This window comes from Kwoniella bestiolae, chromosome 8 (assembly GCF_000512585.2).
Source record: "Kwoniella bestiolae CBS 10118 chromosome 8, complete sequence".
NCBI lineage: Eukaryota > Fungi > Basidiomycota > Tremellomycetes > Tremellales > Cryptococcaceae > Kwoniella > Kwoniella bestiolae.
In genome coordinates, this window is record NC_089248.1 from 235,607 (window position 1) to 263,197 (window position 27,591).

General features: G+C 47.0%; 11 protein-coding genes across 11 annotated transcripts; 6 read left to right on the forward strand and 5 right to left on the reverse strand.

Annotated features, from left to right (window-relative positions):
* Positions 1-297: 297 nt before the first annotated feature.
* On the forward strand, positions 298-2,370 carry I302_108670 (uncharacterized protein; the record flags this gene model as incomplete). Its single annotated transcript, XM_019194395.1, has 5 exons — positions 298-908; positions 1,039-1,592; positions 1,727-1,918; positions 2,004-2,102; positions 2,195-2,370. The coding sequence occupies 5 exons, from the start codon at positions 298-300 to the stop codon at positions 2,368-2,370; spliced, it is 1,632 nt and encodes a 543-aa protein (XP_019043231.1).
* A 349-nt stretch (positions 2,371-2,719) lies between these two features.
* Positions 2,720-4,119, reverse strand: I302_108671 (uncharacterized protein; the record flags this gene model as incomplete). Its single annotated transcript, XM_019194396.1, has 6 exons — positions 2,720-2,734; positions 2,817-2,918; positions 3,001-3,150; positions 3,222-3,258; positions 3,420-3,560; positions 3,749-4,119. 6 exons carry the CDS (start codon positions 4,117-4,119, stop codon positions 2,720-2,722), a joined length of 816 nt encoding a protein of 271 aa, XP_019043232.1.
* Positions 4,120-4,475: 356 nt separating this feature from the next.
* Positions 4,476-5,574, reverse strand: I302_108672 (uncharacterized protein; the record flags this gene model as incomplete). The annotated part of the gene is made up of 6 exons (XM_019194397.1): positions 4,476-4,581; positions 4,718-4,854; positions 4,982-5,107; positions 5,176-5,191; positions 5,330-5,379; positions 5,464-5,574. The coding sequence occupies 6 exons, from the start codon at positions 5,572-5,574 to the stop codon at positions 4,476-4,478; spliced, it is 546 nt and encodes a 181-aa protein (XP_019043233.1).
* A 749-nt stretch (positions 5,575-6,323) lies between these two features.
* Positions 6,324-8,597, reverse strand: I302_108673 (ATP-dependent RNA helicase DBP3; the record flags this gene model as incomplete). Its single annotated transcript, XM_019194398.1, has 5 exons — positions 6,324-6,580; positions 6,677-6,984; positions 7,124-7,271; positions 7,429-7,547; positions 7,633-8,597. The coding sequence occupies 5 exons, from the start codon at positions 8,595-8,597 to the stop codon at positions 6,324-6,326; spliced, it is 1,797 nt and encodes a 598-aa protein (XP_019043234.1).
* Positions 8,598-9,088: 491 nt separating this feature from the next.
* Positions 9,089-10,431, reverse strand: I302_108674 (uncharacterized protein; the record flags this gene model as incomplete). Its single annotated transcript, XM_019194399.1, has 5 exons — positions 9,089-9,575; positions 9,645-9,726; positions 9,833-9,894; positions 9,954-10,010; positions 10,181-10,431. 5 exons carry the CDS (start codon positions 10,429-10,431, stop codon positions 9,089-9,091), a joined length of 939 nt encoding a protein of 312 aa, XP_019043235.1.
* A 539-nt stretch (positions 10,432-10,970) lies between these two features.
* On the forward strand, positions 10,971-13,474 carry I302_108675 (uncharacterized protein; the record flags this gene model as incomplete). The annotated part of the gene is made up of 12 exons (XM_019194400.1): positions 10,971-11,057; positions 11,222-11,408; positions 11,497-11,687; positions 11,767-11,936; positions 11,999-12,099; positions 12,152-12,222; positions 12,278-12,406; positions 12,468-12,578; positions 12,634-12,796; positions 12,858-13,031; positions 13,092-13,225; positions 13,301-13,474. The coding sequence occupies 12 exons, from the start codon at positions 10,971-10,973 to the stop codon at positions 13,472-13,474; spliced, it is 1,692 nt and encodes a 563-aa protein (XP_019043236.1).
* Positions 13,475-15,091: 1,617 nt separating this feature from the next.
* Positions 15,092-15,730, forward strand: I302_108676 (uncharacterized protein; the record flags this gene model as incomplete). The annotated part of the gene is made up of 1 exon (XM_019194401.1): positions 15,092-15,730. One exon carries the CDS (start codon positions 15,092-15,094, stop codon positions 15,728-15,730), a length of 639 nt encoding a protein of 212 aa, XP_019043237.1.
* Positions 15,731-16,801: 1,071 nt separating this feature from the next.
* I302_108677 (uncharacterized protein) lies at positions 16,802-17,416 on the forward strand (the record flags this gene model as incomplete). Its single annotated transcript, XM_019194402.1, has 1 exon — positions 16,802-17,416. One exon carries the CDS (start codon positions 16,802-16,804, stop codon positions 17,414-17,416), a length of 615 nt encoding a protein of 204 aa, XP_019043238.1.
* A 1,178-nt stretch (positions 17,417-18,594) lies between these two features.
* On the forward strand, positions 18,595-20,615 carry I302_108678 (uncharacterized protein; the record flags this gene model as incomplete). Its single annotated transcript, XM_019194403.1, has 7 exons — positions 18,595-19,053; positions 19,113-19,253; positions 19,296-19,399; positions 19,455-19,757; positions 19,833-19,970; positions 20,034-20,203; positions 20,296-20,615. 7 exons carry the CDS (start codon positions 18,595-18,597, stop codon positions 20,613-20,615), a joined length of 1,635 nt encoding a protein of 544 aa, XP_019043239.1.
* A 588-nt stretch (positions 20,616-21,203) lies between these two features.
* On the forward strand, positions 21,204-23,522 carry I302_108679 (uncharacterized protein; the record flags this gene model as incomplete). Its single annotated transcript, XM_065870711.1, has 11 exons — positions 21,204-21,302; positions 21,377-21,652; positions 21,724-21,867; positions 21,934-22,028; positions 22,080-22,130; positions 22,182-22,268; positions 22,325-22,449; positions 22,522-22,686; positions 22,746-22,987; positions 23,058-23,396; positions 23,466-23,522. The coding sequence occupies 11 exons, from the start codon at positions 21,204-21,206 to the stop codon at positions 23,520-23,522; spliced, it is 1,680 nt and encodes a 559-aa protein (XP_065726783.1).
* A 158-nt stretch (positions 23,523-23,680) lies between these two features.
* On the reverse strand, positions 23,681-26,816 carry I302_108680 (eukaryotic translation initiation factor 3 subunit C; the record flags this gene model as incomplete). Its single annotated transcript, XM_019194405.1, has 7 exons — positions 23,681-24,164; positions 24,273-25,054; positions 25,109-25,291; positions 25,354-25,692; positions 25,760-26,306; positions 26,382-26,476; positions 26,571-26,816. The coding sequence occupies 7 exons, from the start codon at positions 26,814-26,816 to the stop codon at positions 23,681-23,683; spliced, it is 2,676 nt and encodes an 891-aa protein (XP_019043241.1).
* Between the last annotated feature and the right edge of the window lie 775 nt (positions 26,817-27,591).

A 27,591-nucleotide genomic window follows, 5' to 3' on the forward strand; every position in this document is an offset into this window, starting at 1 on the left:
CAACATCATTCATTGATATATAATCAATATACTTTGATCCTTTGTAAGCTAATCTACTCAACGCAGCCTCCCAAACCGGATACCGAGTGAAAACCAAAAGCAAGTGTGACGTATCAACAAGACAAAACAAACACACCGTCCTCTTATCGTCCCACTTCCCACAACAGTATATAACGACCACTCCGATTCATCCACCTTGAATCGACATCTCTTTCATCAACCATAACATCCCTAACCATCACCCTCAGACCATCAGGTCCAGGTTCAATCAAACGTCTCTTCAAGCTCAAGCTCAAAATGACCTCAACACCTCAACCGATCCATCAATCCCCTTCCATGCCTGAACGACCCCTCTCAGCCCCACCCCTCCCACGCGCTCGAGACATTCCAACAGATTTCAAATCGTCACTCTCAGCCTGGTGGTCCACCTCATCATACAAGGAGGCTCGTCTGGCCGAAGAGAGATTATTAAGACGAATGGCAGCGTTCGAACCCTCTTCTATACCTCCTGCCCAATCCAAGGGATGGTTCACCTCAGGCCAGAAGCAAGATCTACCAGAAACAGAGATCGGACAAATCAAAGATCCCCTTCCCATCTCCCACACTGGGCTGGTAGCCACCCTTCGAAACGTATTTATACCTACCCCCAATCCAGCTTTCGCTCCATCGCATCCTGCCGATCCGCGAGAGGTGACTTCGGGGAGCGCTACTTCCTCATCGACTGACCTGTCTACTGCTGGAAGTGGAAGTGTCACTTCGAAGGAGAAGAAGAAACATCATTCGAAATGCAAGAAGGGGGAGGAAGGGAAGATGGTAGATTTCATAAATACTTTGGAAATTACAAGACCACAGGATAAGGATAGTAAAGAGGCGGTGGTGGTTCTACATGGATACGCAGCAGCGTTGGGGTGAGTGAGCGGTCTTCTCGCCTTTCAAATCTCCTATTTGCAAGAGCTCTTCGCATCTTTCGATTTATCCCTTGCACCTATCGCAATACAATCCTTATGGACACAGCTGATACTCTATCCCGCACTCCAGCTTCTTCTTCCGCAACTGGGAATCCATCTCCCTCTCATCATCCTCGACTGGCCGCCGGACCTTCTTCCTCGACTGGCTAGGTATGGGCCTCTCCTCCCGTCCCTCTCCCTCACACCTCAACTCACCTTCCAACACCCCCATCCCATCAAGAGTATCAAGGGCAGAACACTTCTTCGTCTCCTCCCTTGAATCGTGGCGGGAGTCCGTCGGAGTAGAAAAAATGATATTGATAGGTCATTCATTGGGGGGATACCTCGCCTCGGCATATTCCGTTCGATACCCCGAGAGAGTCAAGGGATTGATTCTACTAAGTCCGGCCGGTATACCCCATGGACCTGAGTATGTCAAGTATCCCCTCACATCGGAGATTAGCTCGCAAGATAGATTGCAGAACCAGAATCAGAGTAGGAGTCCGCCTGAGACTCCGCAGGAATTGGACGAGGCTACCGACGCGGCTGAGGCTGAGTTCTCTGGTGCGGGGGGGCCGCAGGGAGAGGCGAAGGAGTGGGCGAAGAGAAGGGAAGAGAGTTTTGTAAGGAGGAATATGATGAAATGTGGGTTCTAGTTTTGGCTCATCCCTATACGTCTAAGCAACCTTCTATCTTACGCCCTTCCTTTTTCCATCCCAAGCTTGATATCCCTCATCCACCATTCTGTGTACGAAGCTCACTATTCAATCCTTACACAGTCTTCACATGGGGATGGGAACGAGGCATGTCCCCATTCAGTATCCTCCGATCTGTCGGCCCCTTCGGTCCATTATGGGTTGGTAAATATTCCAGCCGACGATTCGCCGCTCAGTCAGAAGACGACGTGAGGGACTTGCACTCTTATATATACGGTACGAGCATTATGAAAGGTAGTGGCGAGTATTGTATCTGTGAGTGATAGTTTGCTTTCGTACACCCATATAGAACTATCATGGAAGGGTGGGAGAAAGACTGACTTTTGGTTTCTTATCACAGCCCACATCTTGGCTCCAGGAGCATATGCCAGGATACCAATCATAGATCGAATAAACAGGTTGAAAGTGCCCGTGACATTCATGTACGGCGATAACGACTGTGAGTGGTTTTTCCCCTCTTTGATCATTGGACATTATCTCGCTTCTGTTGATAGTACAATGTTGATCTTGATATTGATATCGATGGCATAGGGATGGACGTAAAAGGGGGTGAAGATTCCGTGAAACTTCTCCTCGAATCAGGAAACACAGCTTCATCGTGCCATACCATCCCTAAAGCGGGACATCACTTGTATCTGGATAATCCAGAATATACCAACAAGTTGATCGAGAAGGCTATCAAGGCTATTCCCAAAGAATTGGCATAGAGTTAGACATAGATCTGAGTAGGGTCGTGAAGTGTTTGGAAGTATACATACCCCTTATAGAGTTGAGTGTTGTCGGTTGACAATTTCATTCATTCGTTCGTTATAATACAATTTGTCGTTAAATGAATCGTAATTGGTTTGTTATGTATAGTATGTAAAAATCTGATCATATAGAGGGAATATATGCAAGGTATAATATCGTAAAATACAGATTGAATCGTACAATCGCGAAATGCGGAAAGGGAGAAATGGTGCTCGTGTGGGTACGTGGATAACATGTTTAGTAGTATCTACAGCAGGAATGGATTATCAGCAGGCAGCGAGTGGGGATATCTCTTTGAAAGACAACTCACTCAATTTCGAGCTATGAAAGGTCGATCACCTCGTCAGCGTGATATGATGTGGTAACATGACAGCCAGAAAGATGGATTGGAGTGAGTACTCACAAATTGCAAAGCGACGTATCTAGGAGTCAAGACATTCAGCCCCTGGGGGTTGAACAGGCCTGTATTATGCTCATGGATGAACCGTTCGGCTCGTTGAAGTTCCTACCCAAGACAAGGGATATCACATAATATCAGCAAGATTGCACTGGCCTGATGAATACAATTCGCACATCCACCGACTCACCCTCTCGAAATGGCTTTCCCTCCAGAACAAGCTCGTCCAAAGTGTCCCGACCGCAATGAGATTATCCCATATGGTCGGTCGCACCGCATAGGCGGAGTAGAGGATCTCGTTGAGCGAGGTTATGAATTCGAGCATTTGATTGGGTTTTATCTATGACATACCGGTCATCGAATTTAGCTTTTACTCTGCATGGTTGAGGAGAGGAACAGTAGTATACTTACCCTGCCTTCCAGCTCCATCGGATAGACTGTATCGAATCTGAGATTCAAGCAGACCGATTAGCGAAGCTCTTCTGTCAATGCAGAGCACTGAGCAGTTGGAGGTACGTTAAATGGTATATTCGATGTAACTAGGCTGACAGAGGCGATACCGCCGTGATGATGGATCGCATATAGTGAACCGACAAACGCATCACTCACTGACACACCTCGCCACCACTCCAATCTCTATCTATCCTGATCACCTCCTTCGGCAGATGTTTACCTATTGTGCCTGTTATGGGCTGGTGGAAGTACGAGTGGGGTGGTAGAGCTTGAAGGGCGTAGTACGATCTTGGTTTGCTGCTTGGGTAAATGTAATTAGTATGATTAAATGTGGTTTCACGATGGCGTAACATCGGTCAATAGCACCGGTCAGAAGGGTGGGCAAAGCAGTTATTACGACTTATACAGATGAATCCATACACACTCTCCACCTCATACAAGAGAGAAAGACAGAGGAGAGGAGAGAGAGAGAAAGACAAACCCACCCATTACCCCCTCTCCAACCCTTCAGATCCCTCTCCACCTTCCCATCCCATTCCCTCAACTTTGACCTCTCAAACTCTTCCTCCCAATCTTCGTACTTCCCATTCCCACTGGACGAATCTCCAGGCTGACGAATCACGCTGAAACTGTTGGTATTGCTCTGTTGCGAGGGGTGAGCTCTGTTGAGTACTTCGTTGAGGCTCTGATGGGTTTGAGGATGTGCTTGTGATTGTGATTTGACAAACGGGGTAGTCTCGGTGTGTGATCCGGGGGTGTATGGTGCTTGCGTTTGATTCTGGGTGAGATGTGATGAGGGGGGTGTGGTAGATGATAGTGGGTGGGGAGGGGTGAATGGGATACTTGTTGATGTCATCCTGGTGATGGTTATTGAGCTACTCGCTGGTTCCTATGTCGATGTCGATGTCGATGTCTATGTTGTGGTGGTCATCGTGTCATTATATTCTAGTGTTCATCGTGTAGAAATCACAAAGGTATAATGAATGACGCTTGGACCATACCACACCATGTTAAACCTCAACTTTGTTTACCCTCGGAAGCATTTCATCAACACGGGTAGCTCTCGGTGGCAAAGCATCATTGGTCATCTTGACAATCTCTATGTGGATGCATGCATACTCATAGCAGGTGAAGGTATATGCATCACATCATCTAATCTTCTTCCGAGGTATAACCCAAATGGTATCGATCATATATCAAAGTATAATACTACTATAACAACTTTTCAATCTCCTCCTTCAACTTTTCAGGCTTCGTCGAAGACCCATACCTTCCTACGACCTTGCCTTCCTTGTCCACAAGGAATTTGGTAAAGTTCCTATATCCATCATACACCATCGATCAGCAATTAGCACTTCGTTCCCCAAAATAAACTATCTCTCTCCCACTCAGAAAGAGCGAAGCAGGCTTAATGTGACGTTGGAAGGAAGAATGGAAGAATGGACCAAACTTACCACTTGATAGAGGTAGTCCCGGCGATTCCACCTACTCCTTCCCCTTTCTGCGATTTGAGCCATGCGAACACCTCGTTCATGTTCTTACCGTTCACTTCGGATTTCTTCATCAGAGGGAAAGTTACGCCGTGGTTGAGCTGTGGGGTTGAAATGTCAGTGTTATGTACATCCAACTTGCTGGAGAAGAGGATAGATATCATAATTCCAAGACATGACGAGGTTTGGATCGTGGATCGTATGTTGTGGATCGGATCATCGACTCACCGTACAGAACGATGAGATATCCTCATCACTCCCCGGTTCCTGTCCTCCAAATTCATTTGAGGGGAATCCGAGCACTTCTAGACCTTTGTCATGGTATGATTTATGCAGTTCCTCAAGACCTGTATACTGCGGTTGGAAAAGGAATCGTCAACATGCTTATATCGGTATGAGTGGCATGGTACGGCAAGACTCACTTGATATGTGAAACCACTATTACCAAGGTAGAGAAAGGCGATCGTCAGTATATCGTTCTATCTGTTCAACCCAGTCTTTCGTGGTATCACGGCAAGATAAAGAGCTCGAGGAAGATAAGGCATGTAATTTGATAAGAATGATGGATATACTAACCACTTGGACGCAGTGTTAACTATCAATACCACCTTTCCCTTCAATGTTGCCTATCGAATGATAAGCGATCAGCGATCATGCCCATCTCCCGGCGACTGGGCAGGACGCAGCATAAGAGGTAACGCCAAACTCACAAAATCCAATTGACCTTTACTGCCCGGTAAGGTAGCTTTCAACTCGTAGAACCCCTTCTTGGCCACTTCGGGGGATATCGACTCGTAGCCTAATTTAGAGAGGAGAGACATCGTGTGGAGGTGTAGCTTAGTTAGTAGTTGATGTAGATGGGAGAAAGTAGTAGCTCAAGGTGTTGGCGACGTCTTGTTTGATATATCGTTGACTAAAGATCAAAGGCGAGATAACGATTCACAAACTGCATGTATCCATATTTATATTTATATTCATATCAAAATCACAACACCAAGGGTGATATCGTAAGATAACGCTCGAATTACTTCATTCGCCGTACATGTCCCCTTCTCCGCCCTTGCGTCTTCCATCCTGACCACCGAACAAAAATCAAAGTACGGCGGCTATAGACACCGAATACCGAACATTGATTCAGCATTCACCTATGCACTGTATTTACATTGAGATGACATTGTTCCAGGCATACAGTAAGCATATGCATATTTTCACCTAGCACGTAGCAAGAGATCATTCACCGTAAGTGCCTTTTTGCCCAGTCGGTCGGGTTCATAACCTAACCTCATAACCTCATAAACCGAGAGACGGTTCGGGGATTGATCAAATTATTCAGATTTATCCGGAAATTGCGGAACTACCAAAACTTGACTGATGACATAAGACTGGTACGCTGATATGGCCGCCGATTCAACTTCTGTTTACTTGTACAATCCAATCAATGCATCTATATTATCATTTCTGTACATCTAATCATTCATCAAGCAGGAACCAATACCAAGGGGTGCAGAAGAATATGAACCGAGAAACCAATTATCGGTTACAAGACTAAACAAGTAGTGGGTTCAAACAACTAATCAAAAGTAATCTTAGTAGCAGCCGGCGCATCACTCGTATCCTTATAAAAAGCACCATACGACCCATGTTCCTTCTTCTTGATAGTCGTAGGGAACCTATCCATCTCCTTGGGTATCTCCGCTCCAGCATCTCTCAGGACTCTCATGAATTCTCCTGCTAGGGATTTCTCATGGTTCTCACCTGTGAAGAAGGTTACTGCTTTTCCTGTCTTGCCTGCTCGTCCGGTACGACCACATCTGTGGACAAAGTCCTCTACAACCAATCAGACGATTAGCTCATGTCCAGTACCAAATGCAGTATAGCATTATAACTCTTTCACACGAGAAAGTGAAAGGTGTACCAACTCACCAGTAGTCAGAGGGAAAGTCACATTAATCACCAACCCCACATCAGGAATATCCAACCCCCTAGCAGCAACATCCGTAGCGACCAGTACATTCTGTTTACCAGTTTTGAACAGATCGAGAGCTTTGAACCTTGCATCCTGTGTCATATCTCCATGGAGGGCACCGACGTTGTAGTTGGCTCGTTTGATTGTGTATTCTAATCGTTGCGCTTCTTTCTTGTACAGTGCGAAGACTAGGATACGTGTGGGCGAGGTAGGGGTGTTGGGGTGGGCTTTGAGGTGGGATCGGAGGTGGTATAGGAGTCGACCGCTGTGTGTTTTGGGTTTGTCAGCTCAACAGCACTGGAACTGACATCATTGTTTGGATGCTTCATTGAATATAGCTTATATAGAATATAGCTTGAAGAGAGCCGAAGAGAAGGGACGATAAGCGATGGTATCACACTCACTCTTTATCCCTCGAGTTATCCAATACCTCCACAACCTGCTCGATCCTCTTGTTCGCCGACAGCTCGTCTGACCCAACGGTTATTCGAATAGGATCGTTAAGGAAGGAAGAAGCGAGTCTTCGAACCGATTCAGGCCAGGTAGCGGAGACTGCGATAGGCAACACAATATATTAGCATGCAATACGGATGATCGACCGATGGTTTGAGAACAAGATGGAAAGACAGGGGGCAAAGATGATCGTAAAAGATATACACGATGATATTCCGTATATATTGCATCGCAGAGGGGTAGATTACCCACTCACACATGACAGTTTGTCTTCCCTTGGTATGATCCGGCGTATGAGCGATAATCCTTCTAATGTCATTCTCGAACCCCTGATCCAACATTCGGTCCGCCTCGTCGAGCACAAGGTAGGATACGCTACAGGGCGAGAGAATTAGCAAGATTTTACCTTCTCTAATCGGACGATACGAGGTAAATTGCAGAGCAAAACGGCCAAACTCACCTGCTCAAATCCAAATCCCCCGCATCAGCCAAATCCAACGTCCTCCCCGGCGTCCCCACGACAATCCTCGTATTGGGATTCTTCAACTCGTTGATCTGCTCGTATTTCCCCACCCCTCCAAACAGACACACCGAGTTGATCCCCACGGATTTCCCAAATGCCGAGATAGTATCATGGGACTGTTGCGCCAGCTCCCTAGTAGGTGCCAAAACCAACATGGCAATTTGTCCTTTACCCTTCTTACCTACGGGTGGGAGGGATGAAACGTGGTTCAAACCTGGTACCCCGAACGACAGGGTTTTACCGGATCCAGTTTCGGCGATTCCCACGACGTCCCGTTTGGATAGTAGGGCGGGCCAACTGCATGCTTGGATGGGTGTTGGTTTGGAGAATGCCTTGAGAAATGGTTGAAGGGATGGATTGATGGGTAGGGAAGGGATGGAGAGGATTGGTGGGTAGATTGAGGGGGTTAGAGTGATGTTTTGTTCGGATAGGTAGGTGTTGGACTCGGGGGTGAAGATTGTCGAGATTGTAGATGTAGAGGTAGAGGTAGAGGTTGAGGGGGAGTCGGTAGAAGTGGCTGCGGCTTGAGCTTTGGCGAGTTTCTTTTGTTGTTTCTTACTCAGTGCTGGAGTTTCCTCTGGTTCGGCGGGAGTAATGCTCTCAGTAGTAGATTCATCGGTGGATTTCGACTCCTTCTTCTTCTTCTTCGGTGGTTCCTCAGCTTCGGGAGTCTCAGTGGACTGTTCAACAGCCTTACTCTTCTTCTTCTTCTCTTTCTTTTCCTTCTTCTCTTTCACCTCCTCGCCATCCTCCCTGCTCTTCCTCTTCTTCTCGATTGGTGTGGATTCGCCTGAGGTGGCGGCGGCTTTAGCAGCTTTGGCAGCTTTCCTAGCTTTTTTCTCCTCTTTCAACCTCTTCTTCTCTTCTTTGCTTATTGCTGGGGATGATTCTTCGATTGACATTGTGCGTAAACGGTTATCTGGTGTTTAAGATGTGCTATGTCCCAACCTACAAAATATAGGATAGACAGGCATATAAGTATTCTTGTAAATAAATCAATAAATCTTTTCAACCGGGGTCCGATCTGAAATTTCAATCTTAAATGGAGGGTGCAGATAGATACAATCACAAACCGATTTCCGCCGGATCAAAGTCAGTCACGGTCAGAGTGCTGTTATATACGATATGCACAAGATGTACAAAGTACAATGTGGTATCTCATTCATATAGGAAAGCGTGACTAGGGAGGAAGTCACGATGGTTGTATTTGAATTTAGGTAGATTCACATATACAGATGCTTGGATTCAACGAAAAGAATACGGAAAACAGAATAGTACAGTATCACAGAAGAACGAAACCTTCTCTCTCAATTTCGTAGGTATCTCCTCATTCTCAACGACGGTCTCGTCCTCCGAGACCAAACACTTTTGTGCTATCAATTCCAATCCCATCCTAGCTATCAATATCCATCTTCCCATTTACTTCCCCACTCGTACCATTCACTCCCTCCCCTTCCTCCTCCTCATCTTCCTTCTGTAACAGCTCCCTAGCTTTCTTCATAGCAAACGCGGCCTCCTTGGAATAATGATTGTTCCTCTTCTTAGCGAATTCCTTGTGTTTCGCCTTTTGCTCTTCATCCATCTCGTCCTCGCTATCGCTGAATACCTCGCCCGAGTTAGCAGCGGTATTGGCAGCGGTGGCTCCCAACGCCTCTGGTCCAGGTACGGTGGGTTTACCTCCCGAATGAGATGAGTGTGACGATCTGGAAGAGCTTGAGGAACCGGGTCGGACGGGTCGGTCTTTGGTTGGGAGCGAGAAGGACGCGGAGCGAGAGGAGGAGCTGGAGATGGAGGGTCGTCTGGGTGCTTCGTCTTGGGGTGGGGGTTGTTGCGCGTTGAAGAGGGTGTTGTCGGCTGTGGAATTGGGTGTGGAGGGGAAGCTGAATGAGGTTGTAACATTGTCAGCTGTACGGTGATGATGGACAGATCATGTATACTGGGGAGCTCACCTTGCTCGACCTGGACTGAGGGGTGTGTTGGGTGATTTTGGGGCTTGATCAGCCTCGAGGTCAAAGCCTGGGATATCGTTGTCTATGGTAGGATGACGAGTGTTAGTTCGAAGTAAGTAGTTCAGATAGTATGAATGCTTGGTAGCTTTGTGTTGAACAGGCCAGCAGCAGGAAGGTATAGCACTTACCTAGCACTCGATCATTCACAGCATCATACCTGACATATGGTGTTTTGGGTTCGGTGATTTTCCTATAAAAGTCAAACGATCTTAGCAATGTGTGCACTGAAGTAGATCGAGGACAACTCACATCAGCGAGTCTTTCTGTATTTCGGTTAATGCGATGTTCGCTTCGTCCCATTGTAGGCTGTGTGAGATAAGACATGATTAGTATAGAATATCGTATTTAGAAGGTGATCATATATAGGAGTTCTACTATATATAATAGAATAGTATATATACTACTACATAAATTGTATATAGTAGTATTCCCCCATCCCACCCCTAGCTACCGATAGAAGTCAAAAGTGAACTCACTGATCCCCCGGCACCCTCTCAACCCCATCCACCACCATCCCCTCTTCATCTATACCACTAGCCCTTCTTAGGGGATTCTTTAGAATCCCCCTAGAAGGCGGTGGTCTATCAGCAGACAATACCACCGGTGGTGATTCCAATAAATCATCCGTAGCAGGTGCTGGTGGTCCGTCTACATGTGGAATATCAATATGATTCGGATGGGGGTGGGTTGACGCGTAGGTATGTTTGGGTTGTTCTGGTGGGATCATCTTGTTTATGTTGCTGAAGGTGAAGATACAAGTTGACAAGGAAGGTTTGTATGATATGTCAATCAAGCTAAATAGATGAAGATGAAGAAGAGGATGAAGAGGATATGTTATAGTTTGCGTTTACCTCGCTATAACGGGTCACTAGACTACTACTCTCTGTTATGTGAATCCTCAAACTCAACCTAGTACTGCTACATGAACACAAGACACGAGGTACAGCATCATCATCTGTGCATCATACTACCGGTTAATTCCCATCCAGACAGGTGGATTACGTCAGGTCAAGAACAAATGGGATAAAATCATATAAACGAATGCCTCAGAATATTCCAGATATCTCTTCTTTTGTATACACGTGTCTGATGTTACCTTTGATATCTTCCACGTCGGCACCTGTTGTGTAATTGACGCGATCCCGTTCTACTTACTGCATAATTCCATCCCATTCCGTTCTTCAGTCGTCCTCGTCATCCTCATATTTAGCTCTTGGTCAATACTCTTCACCATCCTATCTCTCTCAGTGACTTACTTGAACCAAAATGAGAGCCCAAAACGTAGTCTCCGCTGCTGGTACCTCAGCTTTGATGTTGGCTGCTTCAGCTGCTGCTGAGCAAGCTGTTTTTCATGTGAGTAATCGTTTCTCAACACCTGACCAGATCGTCTGGAGCGTCTGTCATTTTATATAATGGCAGTACCCTTCTGTGCTACTCTCATGATCCTTATAAATTACCTATTTGCGACTGTGCATCCTACTGCGTGAGGCAACGGTGCTGACGACACCACAACCCAGCCCACCTCCCTCACCGCCCCCTTCGTCGAGCAGTTCAACGAGAACATCGCCGATTCCCGATGGACCATCTCAAGAGCTACCAAACAGACCCCAGTAGGCGACGAGATTTTCTCGTATGTCGGTCAATGGGAGGTCGAGGAACCAGAGGTGTATCCTGGTATTCAAGGTGATCGAGGTTTGGTATTGAGTGAGTGTCTACTTTCCAACATTCAGAATATCCTTTGTCAGTCCGCCTTTATGCGCTCAACGCTGATTGCTCTGTAATGTCAATGCAGAAACCAAGGCCGCCCACCATGCCATCTCCACCCTCTTCCCTGAACCTATCGACCCCAAGGGTAAACCACTAGTAGTCCAATACGAAGTCAAACTTCAAAAGGGACTTGAATGCGGTGGTGCCTACATCAAGCTTTTGACTGAGGGTGAAGGAGGTGAAGGTTTCAGAGCTGGTGAAGATTACACTGATAAGGTGATTACTGCGATCCATCCTATCTGCACCACTGCCTTAGTGCAACGCTGAAATGCTAATTCAATCTATTTCCGTGCAGACCCCATTCACGATCATGTTCGGACCCGACAAGTGTGGATCAACCAACAAAGTCCACTTCATCTTCCGACACAAGAACCCAATCACTGGTGAATGGGAGGAGAAACACCTCAAGAACCCCCCCGCTCCCAAGATTACCAAGACTACCGCTTTGTACACCTTGATTGTCAAGTGAGTTTACCCATAACTTCCCTGCATATGCAGGATGATATACTGATGACAAACCTTCTTAGCCCCGATCAAACCTTTGAAATCCTTATCAACGATGAATCAGTCAAGACTGGTAGTCTTCTCGAAGATTTCACTCCTGCCGTCAACCCTCCTAAGGAAATCGGTAAGTTAGCTACTCATAATGTCGGAGCCGCAGTTGACGATGAGATCTCCAGACGACCCCGAGGACTTCAAACCTGAATCATGGGTCGATGAAGCTGAAATTGATGATCTCGAAGCTACCAAGGTTAGTTGAGTAGCCCTCGTCTAGTTCTCAACACACAGCTAACATACTCTCGCAGCCCGCTGATTGGGATGAAGACGCTCCTCTCATGGTCACCGACACTTCCGCTACCAAACCCGACGACTGGCTCGAGGACGAGCCTGAGTACATCCCTGATCCCGAAGCCGAGAAGCCCGAAGAATGGGATGTGAGTGCGGTTTGGTAATGACATCCAGCATCAAGACCTAAGCTGACTCTTGATTTTGTAGGACGAAGAAGATGGTGACTGGGTTCCTCCCATGGTCCCTAACCCCAAGTGTGAGGAAGCTGCTGGATGTGGACCTTGGGTTCAACCCAAGATCAAGAACCCTGATTACAAGGTGAGCTTCGAAATTTGCTTTATTCGTATGACATCAGCTGACATGATGTGTTTAGGGCAAATGGACTATTCCCAAGATCCCCAACCCTGCCTACAAAGGTGTATGGGCACCCGCCAAGATCTCCAACCCCGCATACTTTGAGGACTTGCACCCTTCTGACTTCACTAAGATCGCTGGTATCGGTATTGAGCTCTGGACTATGACGGAGGACATTCTCTGTGAGCTGCTTTAATCATTTCGACCACTTTAGGAATATCAGCTCACTCTGCAATCATGTAGTCGACAACATCTTCATCGGTCACGATGCCTCTCAAGCCAAGAAATTCGCCGACGAGACTTTCCACGTCAAGAAGCCTATCGAGAAGGAAGCTGAGGGATCGTTGGAAGATGAGGATCTTGACCACCCCAACACTTTGGTTGACAAGATTAGGTTGAAGGTTTACGAGTTCATCCGTGAGTTGAATGCTAGTGACCAAGCCATCGTCATAGCCAACTGACACTTTCGCAATTCAGACCTCGCTGGTATCGATGCTACCTCTGCTGTCAAACAGATGCCAGAAGTTGCTGCTGGTCTCGCCGCTGCTGCTTTCACTGCTATTGGTATGCTCCTTGCTTTGTTCGGTTTGATCGGTTCTGCTCCCACCAAGGTGAGTCTATCACTCCCTTTTCCAGATAGATGTACGTTTCACAAGGGGCGTTGAACACTGATATGAGGTATCTAGGTCAAGCAAACTACCACAGTCAAGAAAACACCCACTACAAAGGCTGTCGCTCCTGTTGCCCCCGCCGGAGAGGAAGAGAAGAAAGCTCTTGATGAAGCTGGTGTACCTGTCCCCAATCCCGAGGTCACCAACCCCGAAGTGAGAAAACGAACTACTCGATCTACTAAGGATTAGATAAAATCGATGTAGATATGAAGCCTTGGAAGATGAGTGGTGTTGATGTCAGGATGGTCATCTCATTGCGATAGGAGGCCGGAAAAGTCAGGTGGAGAAGATTGAAGAAGGCAAAAAGACGACAATATACCCCAATTTGAATGAGATTGGACTCTTCGTTTACGTATGTAGGTAGGTAGTGGGAGTGACGATGTATTCGAATTGCATGATCCGGTTCACTGAGCACATGATTCAAGGAATGTTGATAGGGTGTGAGTAGTGAAGTGACTGTGAAAGACTGGCATAGATACTTGGGGCAGACTGTCAAAGGCCAGAAGTGTGTATGCTGTCAGCGCTAGCGGGTCATAAATCAGTCGACCGTCGGTCGTATGAGGTAATCACTGCTCTCCGCCGATTTGAAATCTCGCCAGAGTGAAATTCCGCGACCTCGCTACTAAGAAACAATGCAAGGCCGGTCGGTTATTGAGATTTCTTGCAGGCGAGAAGCAAATGCGGATTTCGATGTGGCGAGATATTTGCCCGTCCCCTGCGTGAAATGCCTGCAGATTTCAAGAAAATCACCCTGCTTGATATTGAGGACAAAGAGGAAAAGAGTGACTGGGTAGCTGGGGGTATTTATGCTTTTGATTGCGATCCTGGGTAGACCTTTTCCTTTTTTGCAAGGCCACAGACTGCAGAATAGGCACCGCTCAACAAATGTGTGCAATCAGGATGTTTTAGTGCCCATGTATGCAGAACATCTTCCCGCACATGCATCTCGTATCTGTCAATGGTATCATCAACAGATTGCCCCATAGCAGCCGGCTCTAGGAGCATGATGAGAAGGTCGTGTGAAGACTGTAGCCTAGCAATATGTGAAGGAATGATTGACTTTCGCGACACATGGTGTTGGTATCTTTCATCGGCGCGAGATGGGGCCAAAATGATTCAAAATGGCGAGACCCTTTGCGGAATTCATTCTGGCGAGAATTCAAATCGGCGGAGAGCAATCACCTTCTTTCGAACCCTTTGGACCCTGATATCCAGGATGAAAGTCTACGAATTCGGCTGATGCGAGCCTCCAAGACCAGAGGAATCGGGCATCTGATCTTCCTATTTGGATCGACGAAGCAGGTATCGCTAACTTATGATTCTGAGTTACAGATCAAACAAGGCCTTGGAAACGCTGTGCAGTATGTCTATCCTCGTCGATGAGGTCATAAGGGAGACGACGACGGTCTTAGACAACTGCCAATGACGTTGCAATAGGACTTCATGAGGATGAAAGCGTCAGTTCCTTTTCCCCCTTCTCTTTTGAGGTTCGATACTTTCCTTTCTTTCGTGAGGAGTTCGCCTTCTTAGGCTTGCAATATAGTCTTGGACCGTTTTCAAGATCGAGAATATAAGTACTCAAGCGCACATTAAATCGAGCATGCCCGTCTCCTCATCTCATCTCGACATATATCTTCGCCACTTTCCTTTGAACACTTGTTGACCTATCTAGAGTACCGTATCTAGCAAGCTATCAGGTATGTATGTCCTTTTCCATTCGCCAGCTTAGCTGGGCTCACGAGTGTTTGGCTCACTTGCCACTCTAGCTGGAGTATCTTCTGGCATATAAGTTAATAACAATACAGTATGAGCACGGAAAAGCCCACAAACTGGTCCCCAGCCCTCGGTCCTGAGATTGATACCGACGCGTCATCGTCACCTCAAGATATGGATGGTGAGATCGAAAGCGCTGAAACACGTAACAGCCTCTTGGAAGCCGAGCTGGCCCATGTCAAAAGGCAATTGACCAGAGCGGTAGACCCAGCACCATCTGTCGAAACAGTTGTCAATCACTTAACCTCGGAGCTGTCGACCGATATGGCTGCTGATTACCTTCATTATGAGACTCATAAATTTGACACAGTGATCGCTCTCGATACGAGGCTTCTCGAACGTTGGGGCCAAGTACAAAGCATCGTTGCTAATCAGGCCAAACCCTCCCTTATCCCCGGTATCCGCCAGAAAGTTTGGGCGTCTTGGCAGACCGCCGTCAAGTCTGGTGAAGACCCATCCGTGGCGTTAAGATATATAGGGCGAGAATCGCGAGCCAGGTGCGCCGATCCGTCTAGACAGTCGTACGACGTGTCTTATGGGGTCACGCCGAGCGCATGGATGTCTGACCCATCGTTGGTCGAGTGTACTAGACAAGAGAAGTATAGAGTCGCGAATCCCATTAGGCCTTATCATGTTCAACAGGCAATTGGTCAAGTCCTTGAGACGATTTGATTATCTGCTGATAAGTACAGTATTTGAGGAGACGTTTTGTGATCTGTGCGGGTGGTGAATGTAAACATTTACCCGGGTAACCTGTGTAGATACGACAATTTGGAGGTTTGTACTAGAATGTCTATTGTTAAGTTCAAATTCACCACAATGTCAACAAGCCTTTTATTCACTAAGTCGATTGCCCATAATCTACTAGAAAGTCCAAGAGAACCGGTCATATTGAGAACACCTTCTTACGGTAGTCGATAACCATCTTTGGAAGTATTCCCGCACTCGAAACACGTGCAAGAGTGATACAGCCATTGCTTGGATGTACAAAACCCTGTAGTAGCCGCTTTATCCATTCCCCTTCTAGAAGTCCTGCTAGAAAGTCCAAGAGAACCGGTCATATTGAGAACACCTTCTTACGGTAGTCGATAACCATCTTTGGAAGTATTCCCGCACTCGAAACACGTGCAAGAGTGATAAAGCCATTGCTTGGATGTACAAAACCCTGTAGTAGCCGCTTTATCCATTCCCCTTCTAGAAGTCCTGTTTGACATGCATTTTGGGCAGCCTCAATCGCAGCAATGGGGATAAACATCAGTAGATAAAAGGCTTGCTGGACCTCGTGGTATATTCGGACTCAAAGACGGACAGTCCAGTACCTTCGATCCACCACTTCTACAATCTCAAACCCTGTACGCACCGGGGCCAACGATTAGAAAAGCTGGAGGTGGTATGGTAAGGGGTTCATAGCCATACACTCCTTTGTGGGATGCTCCTTTCGTAGTATGCCGTCCTTTCTACGTCGGAGCTCCTCAGGTGCGAGCCGTCCTGGGGTACTTTCTTGGCAACTTCATCTATGCCCACCTGCTGCATGTAGTCTTACAACAACCTATGTTGAGGTATCCAATCCAGCCAATTCGCAAAGCCCTCTTCGCGACAATTACTCGACTGAGGTACGTGTCAGGCAGTATCACTGCATAATAGCACCTGAGGAACACCCCTCTATTGAGATTCCCAGCAATCCTGATAGTACCATCACGCACTTCATACGATGAGCAGTTCTCAGCATAGGGAGACTTCCAGATGGAAAAGAATTTTCCTTTCCGCTTCCCCTCCCGCTCGAGGACTTCGGTCTCTGAACTACAACGGGAACTCGAAGCGACTTCCGCCCAGCTACGAGATGCCGAAGAGCGAGTAGCAAATACTCGAATGCACCTGTGTCAGGTGGCCGCCGCAGCACCCCGAGTGGATGGTATCATCAAAACCTTGATCGAGGAGATATCCGCCAAGACAGCTGATGATATCATCGAGAGGACCATCGAGGGGATCACCAACGATCCTGAGATACTCAGCCACCTCGACGAGGCTCGAGATATCATCGTTGATAAATACATGGACTTTCTCGGGCCAATCGTGCGGGACCATGTCTGGGACAGCTGGCGAGAAGTAGTGGGAACCACGAACGATGGTTCCCTTTTTACAGAGTGCATTTCGAACAAAATATTGGTTCAGCCTGCCAGAGAGTCTGGCATGGACACCTATATCGTGTCGTATGGAGGATTTCCTTGGGATTATTCAGGTGTTTCGACGCCTTATAGATTCTATCACCACTTACGTCGAAGGTTATCCTTCGAGAACGAGATTGGAGAAGCGGACGTCAAAGGAGCTTTGGAGGATGTCACTCGACATCTCTATTGAGCGTTTTATGGACGCATGCATATGTGGTATGTTGGTCTGAACGTCTGATATTATTGTATGAGGGTATGCTTTCATTAAAGAGGAGGGATAGTGAAAGACACGTGCAAGTAGTACTTACACTGTGGAGTTCCACTGAGCTAGCTTTGATCAGTAGACTTGAGTCAAATTCATGCTGTACTTTCAAGCTGTACTTGCCATGGGGCAGCATTTTCCAAAATCCGTGGGAAGTACAGTATGCTTCTACTTATGCGTATTCATGAGGTCACTTGTACTTATACGAGACACGGGCAAATTAATCTTATAATGGAGTTAGAGAGACAAACTGCAAACATGTACTCTAAACGATAAGTACAATATAGATCAATAAATGAATACCCCTAGGGAGTGTTATGGTAATCTCGGGATCCGTCATACGTATGGAGAAATAAGCTGCACACATCCCAAGCGCTCGTAAAAGCAGGTTGAAATGCGGCATCCGTCGATATCTGACCCAAATTCGCCCAGTGAGCATGGCTTGGTCTGCTCATGCCCTCAAAAGATCACTTTCATTTGATTCTTGAACAAAAATTAAGACGATCAGGTGGTAAGATGAAGACAAAAATTGGAGTGATGATAGGTGAGACAACGCAAACACCGTCTGAAATATGCATCAGACACAGAGCCGGGCCTGGTCAATAGAAATCCACAACTGACACTAATAGTATGTCTCGTCCTACTCTCATAGTACACTCGCAAGGGGGACGCGGACTGTGCTTGCGGCCTGCAGCTCCTTTGACCAATTGATGACACCATGCTCTCTGGAGCCACGATCCTTTCAGCTCCTATTCTGATACACCGTAGATATTAGCCTCAAGTACCTCTATTGCACTTTCGAAGACGAGGAGCGATATAGACAAAAAAAGGAGGCCATGATTACTCACAGCTCACCATTCATGGTTTCTGTGGAGACACACACCAAAAGTTGGCAGCCAAAGGATCTTCTTGACCGTTTCACCCCAACTTTTCAGTATGACCTGGACAGAGCAGATATATAACGATGATCGCAAGAACTTTCACGATCCAGATCAATTATACAACTCGCTTCGCATACATAACGAAACAAGAGATACCCGCCTCAACGACTACATCCTAATACATACAGCTTCACTCACCCAGAAAGAACATTTAGAAAACCCAAAATGACCGATTGTCAGACCTCCTCACCATCCAATATCGCAGAATGGCCCCAGGTTGGCCACCAGCCTGAAGCGGTCAATTGTTCCGTCGATGTAGATGATAAGCCTAACGTCCACCATGACGCTGCCATCGAAGTACCTTCTAAACTGCGCGATCTCAACGATGCTGATACCCATCCCGTCAGGGAAGTGCGGGGTATGGACAACAAACGATTTTGGGTTCGGACTTTCGACAGACCTTGCGTGGAGTTATATGACGCCGAGGGGTTCATCGGTAAATGGAAGATTCGATCGTCTAGTGACATAAAAAAACAAATGTCAAAAGATAATCAAGGTGAATATAGGATCAAACGACCGGGAAATGCTGTTTCTCGGGTTGCATATAACGCAGTTATGCCCGAAGATACTGGGGAGGACAGGTGGCAAGCTGATTTATGTACCTGGGACACGATTAAAAGCCTTGTAAGTTCGTCTCAATGCTTGACACCTCTCGTCAGCTTATTCACTTCGCCCGTTCTAAGGTCGATAATCAGCAATTGAAAGAGGAAGACGGGAGAACGTTCTGGCAAGCGTGGTATGAGGCCAGAAAAGCGGGAGGACTGGTCGACAAGAAGAGCACCCCGGCAGAAGAAAGCGGCAAGGATGACTTGATGATGTGCTCAGTAATTGACGGTCATACGGGACTTGATGTTGCTCAACTCTAGAAGACGACTTTACACGGCTGTTTAGCACACGCGCTGGGTAAAGCTCAACTTCAGAATGAGGAAGATATTTTACCTGAAAAGTTCATGCAGATTATTCGAGATACGTGAGCTCTCCGAACGTGGGAAATGGTATCAAAACAGCTAATGCATGGTTTCCAGGTTCAAGGCAGTCGATGAGGATATTGTACAAGCCCCTCTCAAGTTGCTCGGACCACAAATTGTCTACGAGCCTTCTCCCCTTCTACCATCCCCGCCTCCCTCAATTTTGGGTGGGCCAAATATCGTATCTCCCGGGTCATGTGCATTGACTGTGATATACGATGCTGCTGCAGAACGAGTCTACATCGCCAATTGCGGTGATTGTCGAGCTGTCGCCGGATGGTATGATGAGAAAAAGAAGAAATGGAGGTGCGACGTCCTTACAGAGGATCATAATGGGGATAACCCATCTGAACGAGAGAGGTCAGTTGATGTTCAGTCGCTGTACCTCCTTATTTTGGAACGCAATTAACTTTTGGCTGATTGGATTTGCAACAGAGTATGTAGCGATCATCCAGAAGATGAACGAGAAGACCTATTCAAGCCAAATCCAGAGATGCGAATCTTCGGGAAACTACATCCCACAAGGGTGTTCGGTGATCATCTGTACAAACGGCAATACCAGGACTGGATCGAGTAAGTTTTTCAATTAGCCCCCTTTCCACTGATCAGCTGATTCCTCGATGTGAAACCTCGTAGCTTCCACCATTTCTGCAAGCAGGGTGAACCCTGGCTCACTTGGAAGAAGGAGTATAGAGAACGTCGAAAGACACCTCCCTATGCCACTGCAGAACCGGATGTGGTCTGGCGTGACTTGAAAGCCAATGAAGGTGAAGAGTTGAAGTTTATAATTCTTTCTACGGATGGACGTAAGTCATTCACCGTACTCTCACTTCACTGCTCACTTGGACCCTCAAGTGAAAGGGTAGGCGACACTTGATGTGACCATTCTTCACGGTAGTATGGGGTAGGATGACCTCCGAAGAGGCCTTTGTCCTCACCGCTTCTACCTACGGCGACTCTATAATGAGACGCAGTGGAGATATGGACAAGCAAGAATTCCTCGACAAATATTTCCCTGGACTCGAAGATCATTCTCCGAGCCATCCATTCCCACGGGAAAAGATGGATAAGAGTGGTAGATGGGCTCTGAAAGAGGAGGTTCTACCGACCCGCCTGATTCGGAATGCGTATGGTGGTGACGATCAGGAAGAGAGGAAGCAGATCTTTAGCATAGCTCCCAAGATTAAGAACATGAAGGATGATGTTACGACATTGTGAGGTCGAGCATAATTCTTCAAATCATTTCATGTACTGAGCTAACCTCGTTCACAAATATAGGGCAATTCATTTTGGTGGACATGCGCTCAGCGAATGGCTGGACAAGAAAAAAGCTGTTTAAGGCGGACTGAAATCGAAGATGGACATTCCGAGTCTATATGAACCCTCGAGTCCGTTGCGGCTTCCTATGATCCGTTATTGAGATGCAAATTCATGCACTCAGTGCTCCGTGTGATGTCTGCTGTGCCACAACTTTCAAGGTTCCGATAGCATTCGTGAGGTCTGTTGGCTAGATACGCATGCGGTAGAGAGTTGGGCGATGCACCGGGACCACAGCGGGAGACTCTCAATCCATAGTTATGCATACAGCACAGTACACTTGTAGTTACGATGCCAGAATTGGGATGTATAATGCCACGTTGCCACTCGACCATTCTATCAGCCAGAATCGCTTCCGCTGTTCCGCACCTTTCGTCAAAACAACGAGAAATGAGCTCTTGAACTGATATTACTTTGTTATTTATACATCTACAGGACATTCACATCAGATCTAAAAATCGTTCTCACTCAAGATATAAACGTTTCAAGATGGAAGGATTCGGTCTGCCCATGAGCTTCGGCAAGAAAGCCAAAGCTGCTCCTTCCTCATTCAAGGCCAAAGTGGATCATACCAAACGAGCTGATCCGGTGAGTCCACTTCATTTCTGGACCAAGTGATATATGGTAAGCTGAGTGGAGATCTCAATCTGCTTGTTATACAGGTACCAGGGCCCACAGCTCCACCAAAGAGTGAAATATCGGAGGCTGGACCGTCCAGGCCCTCTGTTCCTGCTCCTACAAGTCAGCCGGCGAAAGATGCGGAAGAGGACGACGAGGAGATTGGACCATTACCACCTTCCACCTCTGGATCAAAGAGGAAGGCAGAAGGGGAGGCTGAGGTTGACGAAGAGGAAAGTGACGAAGATGAGTATGATGATGAAGAGGAAGTGGATAGGACTCCGGTGTCTCACGAAATCATACTGAAGGACCACACCAAGGTGAGTTGTATCCCCCTTTTCCAGTTGGAGATCTTTTCTTCTAGATTTTGGACTGATCTGGGCGTATCTAGGTGTTATCGGCTCTAGCTATAGATTCATCAGGCGCAAGAATAGCGACGGGTTCACACGATTATGATACCAAGCTATGGGATTTTGGAGGTATGGATTCGAGGTTGAAGCCTTTCAAGAGCTTTGAAGCGAATGGGAATTACTATGTGAGCTGAGCTAAGCTATCCTATCACCTATTCGGACAATAGCTTACCCGAGTACGTTTACTGTAGGTGCATGACCTATCTTATTCGCCTGATGGCAAGAACCTACTGGTGGTATCGGGTACGCTGCAGCCCAAGGTATTCAACAGGGATGGTGAAGAGGGGTGAGTGCATCGTATGATAACGGATGTACGTATCGGCTAATGCCAATGTAGAGTCGAATACAATAAGGGAGATGTGTATCTGAGGGATATGAAGAATACCAAGTGAGCTGATATTAGATCTGCAAATTGCAACTGCAGCTGACATATACACAGTGGTCATACAGCAGAGATCAACGGAGGAGCATGGCATCCAACCGACAACTCGCAGTTCCTCACATGCTCGAATGACTCGACATTACGGTGAGCTTGATCCTCGTCCGCTTTCTCGCACAGTACAAGCTCACACCATCTTGTAGTATATGGGATGTAGAGAACAAAAGGAAACAGAAGCAGGTGATAGTTGTCCGATCGAAAGAGAGAGGAGCAAGGACGAAAGTCACTGCGTGCGCTTGGAGTCCGGATGGCAAGATGATTGCTGGAGGTGAGTCTAGCTCTGCCTGTATCGCCATTTCCATAAACGAGCAGGAGCTGATCTTTCATGATGCGCTTGCAGCTTGTTTTGACGGTGCATTGCATATATGGAACACGTCTTCGAACTTCGCCAGACCGAACTACAGTAACGAGACCGCTCATGCTAAGAATACAGAAACTACCGGTGTGGTGTTTTCTCGGGATGGACAAAGGGTAGCTACTAGAGGTGGAGACGATACTGTGAAATGTGAGTTAGGTCTCTTCTCGTCAGCATTGCAGGCGAAGACTGATAGCGTGAGTTTGTAGTATGGGATATACGGTCCATCAGAAAACCAATAGCAGTAGCTACGGGCCTAGATAACCTCTATCCCGAAACGAACATCGTCTTTTCACCTGATGAAAAATCAATATTGACTGGTATAGCAGCACCGAAGGGTCAGAAAGGAGGGTTGGTGTTCTTGAATTCTCAAGACCTGAAGGAGGAAAGGAGGATAGCAATTGGAGAAGGAAGTGTAGTGAGAGTAGCCTGGCATTCAAGGATTAACCAGGCAAGTCACCTCTACCAAATATCCTTCTCGCTAGGTCTGACCTCACTGATGTTTTGTCGGTTTCTAACAGATATTCGCATCCCTCTCCACAGGAGCACTACACGTCCTCTACTCCCCCCACTCCTCCATCCGCGGTGCGCTCCTCCCCTTGGCCAAACTTCCCAAGACCGCTCCACGAGATCCATCGTTCTCCACTGTCGATCTCAAACCTGTCATCTACACTCCAGATGCCCTACCGATGTTCAAAGATCAGGGACATCGGGAATCCCTACATCAGCGTGAGAAGAAGGCCAAGAAGATGAAACCTATGGAACCTGTTCGAGGGGCTGGGAGGGGAGGTAGACTGGGTGCGAGTGAGACGCAGGGTTTCGTACAGACTTTGTTCCCTACTGAGATGGCTTTTGAAGATGTGAGTGGTCTCTTTCTGTATATGTTATTTGATTGTGTGTCAGCTGACTTGGCGCTTCATGTGATATAGCCTCGGGAAGCTTTGCTCAAGTATGCGGACAAGACGGATAAGAAGGATGAAGAGTAGAAGTAACACAGTTATGGGTAGAAACGCAACTGCGTTGCTACTTTCTGCTATCATGAGACGGGAACAATGTACTTGGTGATCAATCAAGCATAAACAGACCAAGGACTATACACAAATGCGAATGCATGGAATCCAATCTAACTATACGAATCCAAAACCTATTGAGCCGTAACTCTTCTACCCATCGTAGACCCCAGTCCAGCATTAAATCCACCTCTACCTCTCCCACCTCTACCCCTATACGATCCCCTCCCACCGTTATTTCCCCTTCGTTCATTCTTGTTCCCTCCCTCCTGGTTGGTCGTGGTCTGACCAGATCTCTGATCATTGTTATTCTGCTGATTAGAACCCAATTTCAGATCCAGGGTCTTCTCATTCTGCTCCAATAACGATGAAGTCCTCTCGGCGAGCTGTTGGGCCAATCGTTGAACTTCCGTTTGGTCGACTCGGTGGAAGATCACGACTTTATCGATTTGGTCGAGGGAGGCCGGGAGCTCGTCGGTGTAGATCATTCGGGAGATTATGGATGTGACGCTCTGTTGAGGGAGAGAGAAGGTGGTGGATAAGTGGGAGAGGGAGAGGGAAGCGTAGTATGATGAATAGGTGAAGAGGTAGGTTCGGAGTCCTTCTTCTTGGATTTTCCTACGGGGCGCAATCAGGTATCAGCATACCATCCCGTATAACTTTGACAGACGAATACAGGTCGATTTGTGTTGTTATGGTATGTAAAAAGGAGGAAAGTATACTCACTTGGCCAAGATATCCTTCACCTGCTCGACGTTCTCCAACAACGACCAAATCTTGATTGACAAGATAAGATCCCTCGCCTTCTCCCATTCTCCAGCTTGCAACGCCTTCGAGGCCTTGATGATGTGATCTCGTGTGTTCTCGGGGGGACCCATGAACGCCTGCCTATCCGCCAAATCCAACAACCTCTTGAATACCTTGGAAGTGACTCTTCGTCTTTGCTCTTCGGTATCTACAGAAGCCAAGAGGGGGACTTCAATCAACATGCACGAAGTCAGGTATGCAGCTTCGAGAAGCTCCACGTTGAGGTGCATATGGAATGGGAGTAATCTTCGTTTTTCGATCAATTCCTGTTCAGGCGAAAGTTGCTGCTGATACCTTTGTACCGACTGGGCGAGCAACTCCTTTTGTCGTTGAGTAGCGAACATGTCTCCAAGGATGGTTTGGCATTCAACAATGTAGCCGAGCTTGAAAGCCGCAAGACCTAATTGCATGATAGCTCGGTTGTAGAGGATTTGAGTGGTGACGTCGGCATGTTGGATGGTATCTTGCAGGTGAGACATGAGTAAGAGATCTCGAGCTTGGTGATATCGTCCGTGGGAAGCGTGGTTGAAGATGTGGAAGAGGATTGCTCGAGCACGTAACACAGGAGCATCGGAACCGTAGATGAAGACACACAAGTCGTGGATGAGAGTCTCGGCATCTCGCTTAGTTTCGGTTGGGACGACAGACGACTTGATGCCGGATGGGATCTTGGATTCAAAGTGCTCGATGATGATATCGGGCTGTTGAGAAAATCAGCGGGACTCATGGATATTATGTCAGAGATGGGAGCTCACCTTGGCGTAAACATGTTCCAATCGTCGGACGACGGCTCGGGCGGTGGAGTCGGTGGTAGCGTCTCGCTCGAAGAGAGATTGAGCTTTAGCGATAAGCGTGTAGAGGGGAGCCTCTTGTCTTAATCGCTCAATGTAGTCGGATCCTTTCTCATGAGCATCGGTATGTTGGAGGGTTTTAGTGAACTAAACGATAAAGAAAGTCAGCATCGACAGGTATTGGAATACAACGGATGTGTGAAACCCACCTCATTGTCCAAGCTCTCCAAGAGACTGATCATACTACCAGCGACCGCAACTCTCTCCTTCTTTCCATTGACCACTTGAGGTTCTCTCTCTACCAAATCGTCATACTCTCCTACGGTCTCTTGAACGACGTAATCAGGATTATCCAAAAGCAAAGTGACGAGTTGGTCGAGCTCGTTCAAGCCCAAAACCCAAGATTCGTGTGGGATATGAGCGAGGTTTTGGGAGTAGTCTAATCGAGCAGGAACAAGAGCAAGGAGGACTCGGATCTTTTGGTAGGTAGTTTCGGAAACTTCGAGGAGTTTGGAGAGAATCTTGATAGTTTCAGTTCGGTCGGTGTTCTGTACGAGTACGATCAATCAGAATGAGCATTTGAGCGATAGATGGGAAAAAAAGGGGTGGACATACCTTTCTTCCACGATTTTCGAAGATCTCTCTAAGAGTCTTGAATACACCCTCAGGAGTCAAGTTGAGGGCTTTACCACCTTTACCAATCGTCATGAAATCTTCACTCTGCTCTTGATCTCCACCGTCAGCAAGTTGCACCTTCTTAGCTACCTTCTTGGGCGCAGGAGCAGCATTGGCGGCTTCGTATGCGGCAGTGTAAGCTGAGGGATCTTCGATGTAGGTCTTGAGAACAGCTTCGAACTCCTTTTGCTTCTTCTTCAAGGTTTGTTTGAGACCGTTCAACGCCTTGGCCTTTCCAGGGGCCATCTTCTTCTTGGCTGATTTCTCAGAAGAGATGGTATCGTTGACATCCTTCTCTAAGGATACTAAGATTTCCAAGAATGATGGTGGAATGTGACCTGCCGCAGAGACTGTAGTAGCCACTACGGTGACTTGATGTCGTTGGATGAACCTGAACACCTTGTCTAATTCTGTAGAAGCCAATACCCAGTCGTTGTTTCGGGTGGCGTTGTTGATGTTGTGAATGGCTGCTTCCATTTCGGCGAATCTGGGGGGATAGACTGTCAGGCATGATCCGGAGACAACTAGGGAAGGAAAGGATAAGATGGGACACAATACTCACCGCTTATCCTTAGCACTCAACACAACAGTCTTATCCTCCTCCTCTTCCTCCTCATCAGTCGAGTCAGCACCCATCAAGAACTTGTTTCCTCGGGCCTGTAATTGACGATCCACATCAGCATTTCCCTTTCAGATGCTCTCCAGCTGATACCGAAAGGATGGAGACTCGTCGCCACCAAGTTAAACTCACAGCTCTCTCATCATCACTATCACTCAACTCTTCCTCATCCTCATCACTTTCCTCCTCACTCTCCTCATCACTATCCTCCGCATCACTTCTCAAAAACATCGAGGCCTTGTTTTTTGTCTTTTTGGCCTCTGCCAATTTCCTATCTTGGGCTATCCCCTCATCTCCTGACAAGATGGATTCCTCAGAGTCTGAGCCTGAGGAAGAAGAGGAGTCGGAACTTCCTTCGAGTTTGGCGAAGAAGGACATTTTGGTGGTGGGCAGCGGGCTTGTTGTTGTAGATGGAGAGTGAGCCCGTCGAGTTGGTGTTGTCTAGGTGTACTACGTAGAGATGACCAGAGACTTTTTAAGGTATAGCACCAGAGGTGTATGGATGAACAATGGACAATAGATCTTTCATCTCTCATCTTTTCCTCGAAAGTGAAATAATCTACAATCGTAAAGACACGAGGCAGCAGCAGCAACCACACCACCAGAATTTATATTCCCGAAAACACCGAATGAACAACAAAGGGATAAATCACAATGTGGCACTCGTCTCTTTTGCCTGGGTTTCACCAAGGAATATATACAAGAGACGACCGTCCTGCTTCAACCTATTTGCAATATGTCACACAGAAACCTTTGTGCATCTTCCAACGAGGTAACTATTTGACAATCAAGAGCGACTCGTGCATCATTTCACCCTAACATCCAAAACAATTCCCCCAGACCTACACTCCCCAACCAAACCCCTACCAACCTCCAAAGCTATCCTCCCTATCTCCTCTTCAACAGGTACCTCATACTGCGTCACCCCACTAATCTGAATGATCACTTTGATATCATGTTTATTGATCATATCTAATGTTGCAGTATGGATCCCACATTGCATCATGTCTTTAACAGTGGGGTTGAGCAACGTGGCAAAGGATTTTCGAGTGCGTTCGATAGCTATGCTGATGTATGTTTGACCGATTGTGGGGATGATGGGTGAAAGTGACATCTTTAAGTGGTTCATACTGATGATTAAGATCTACTGGAG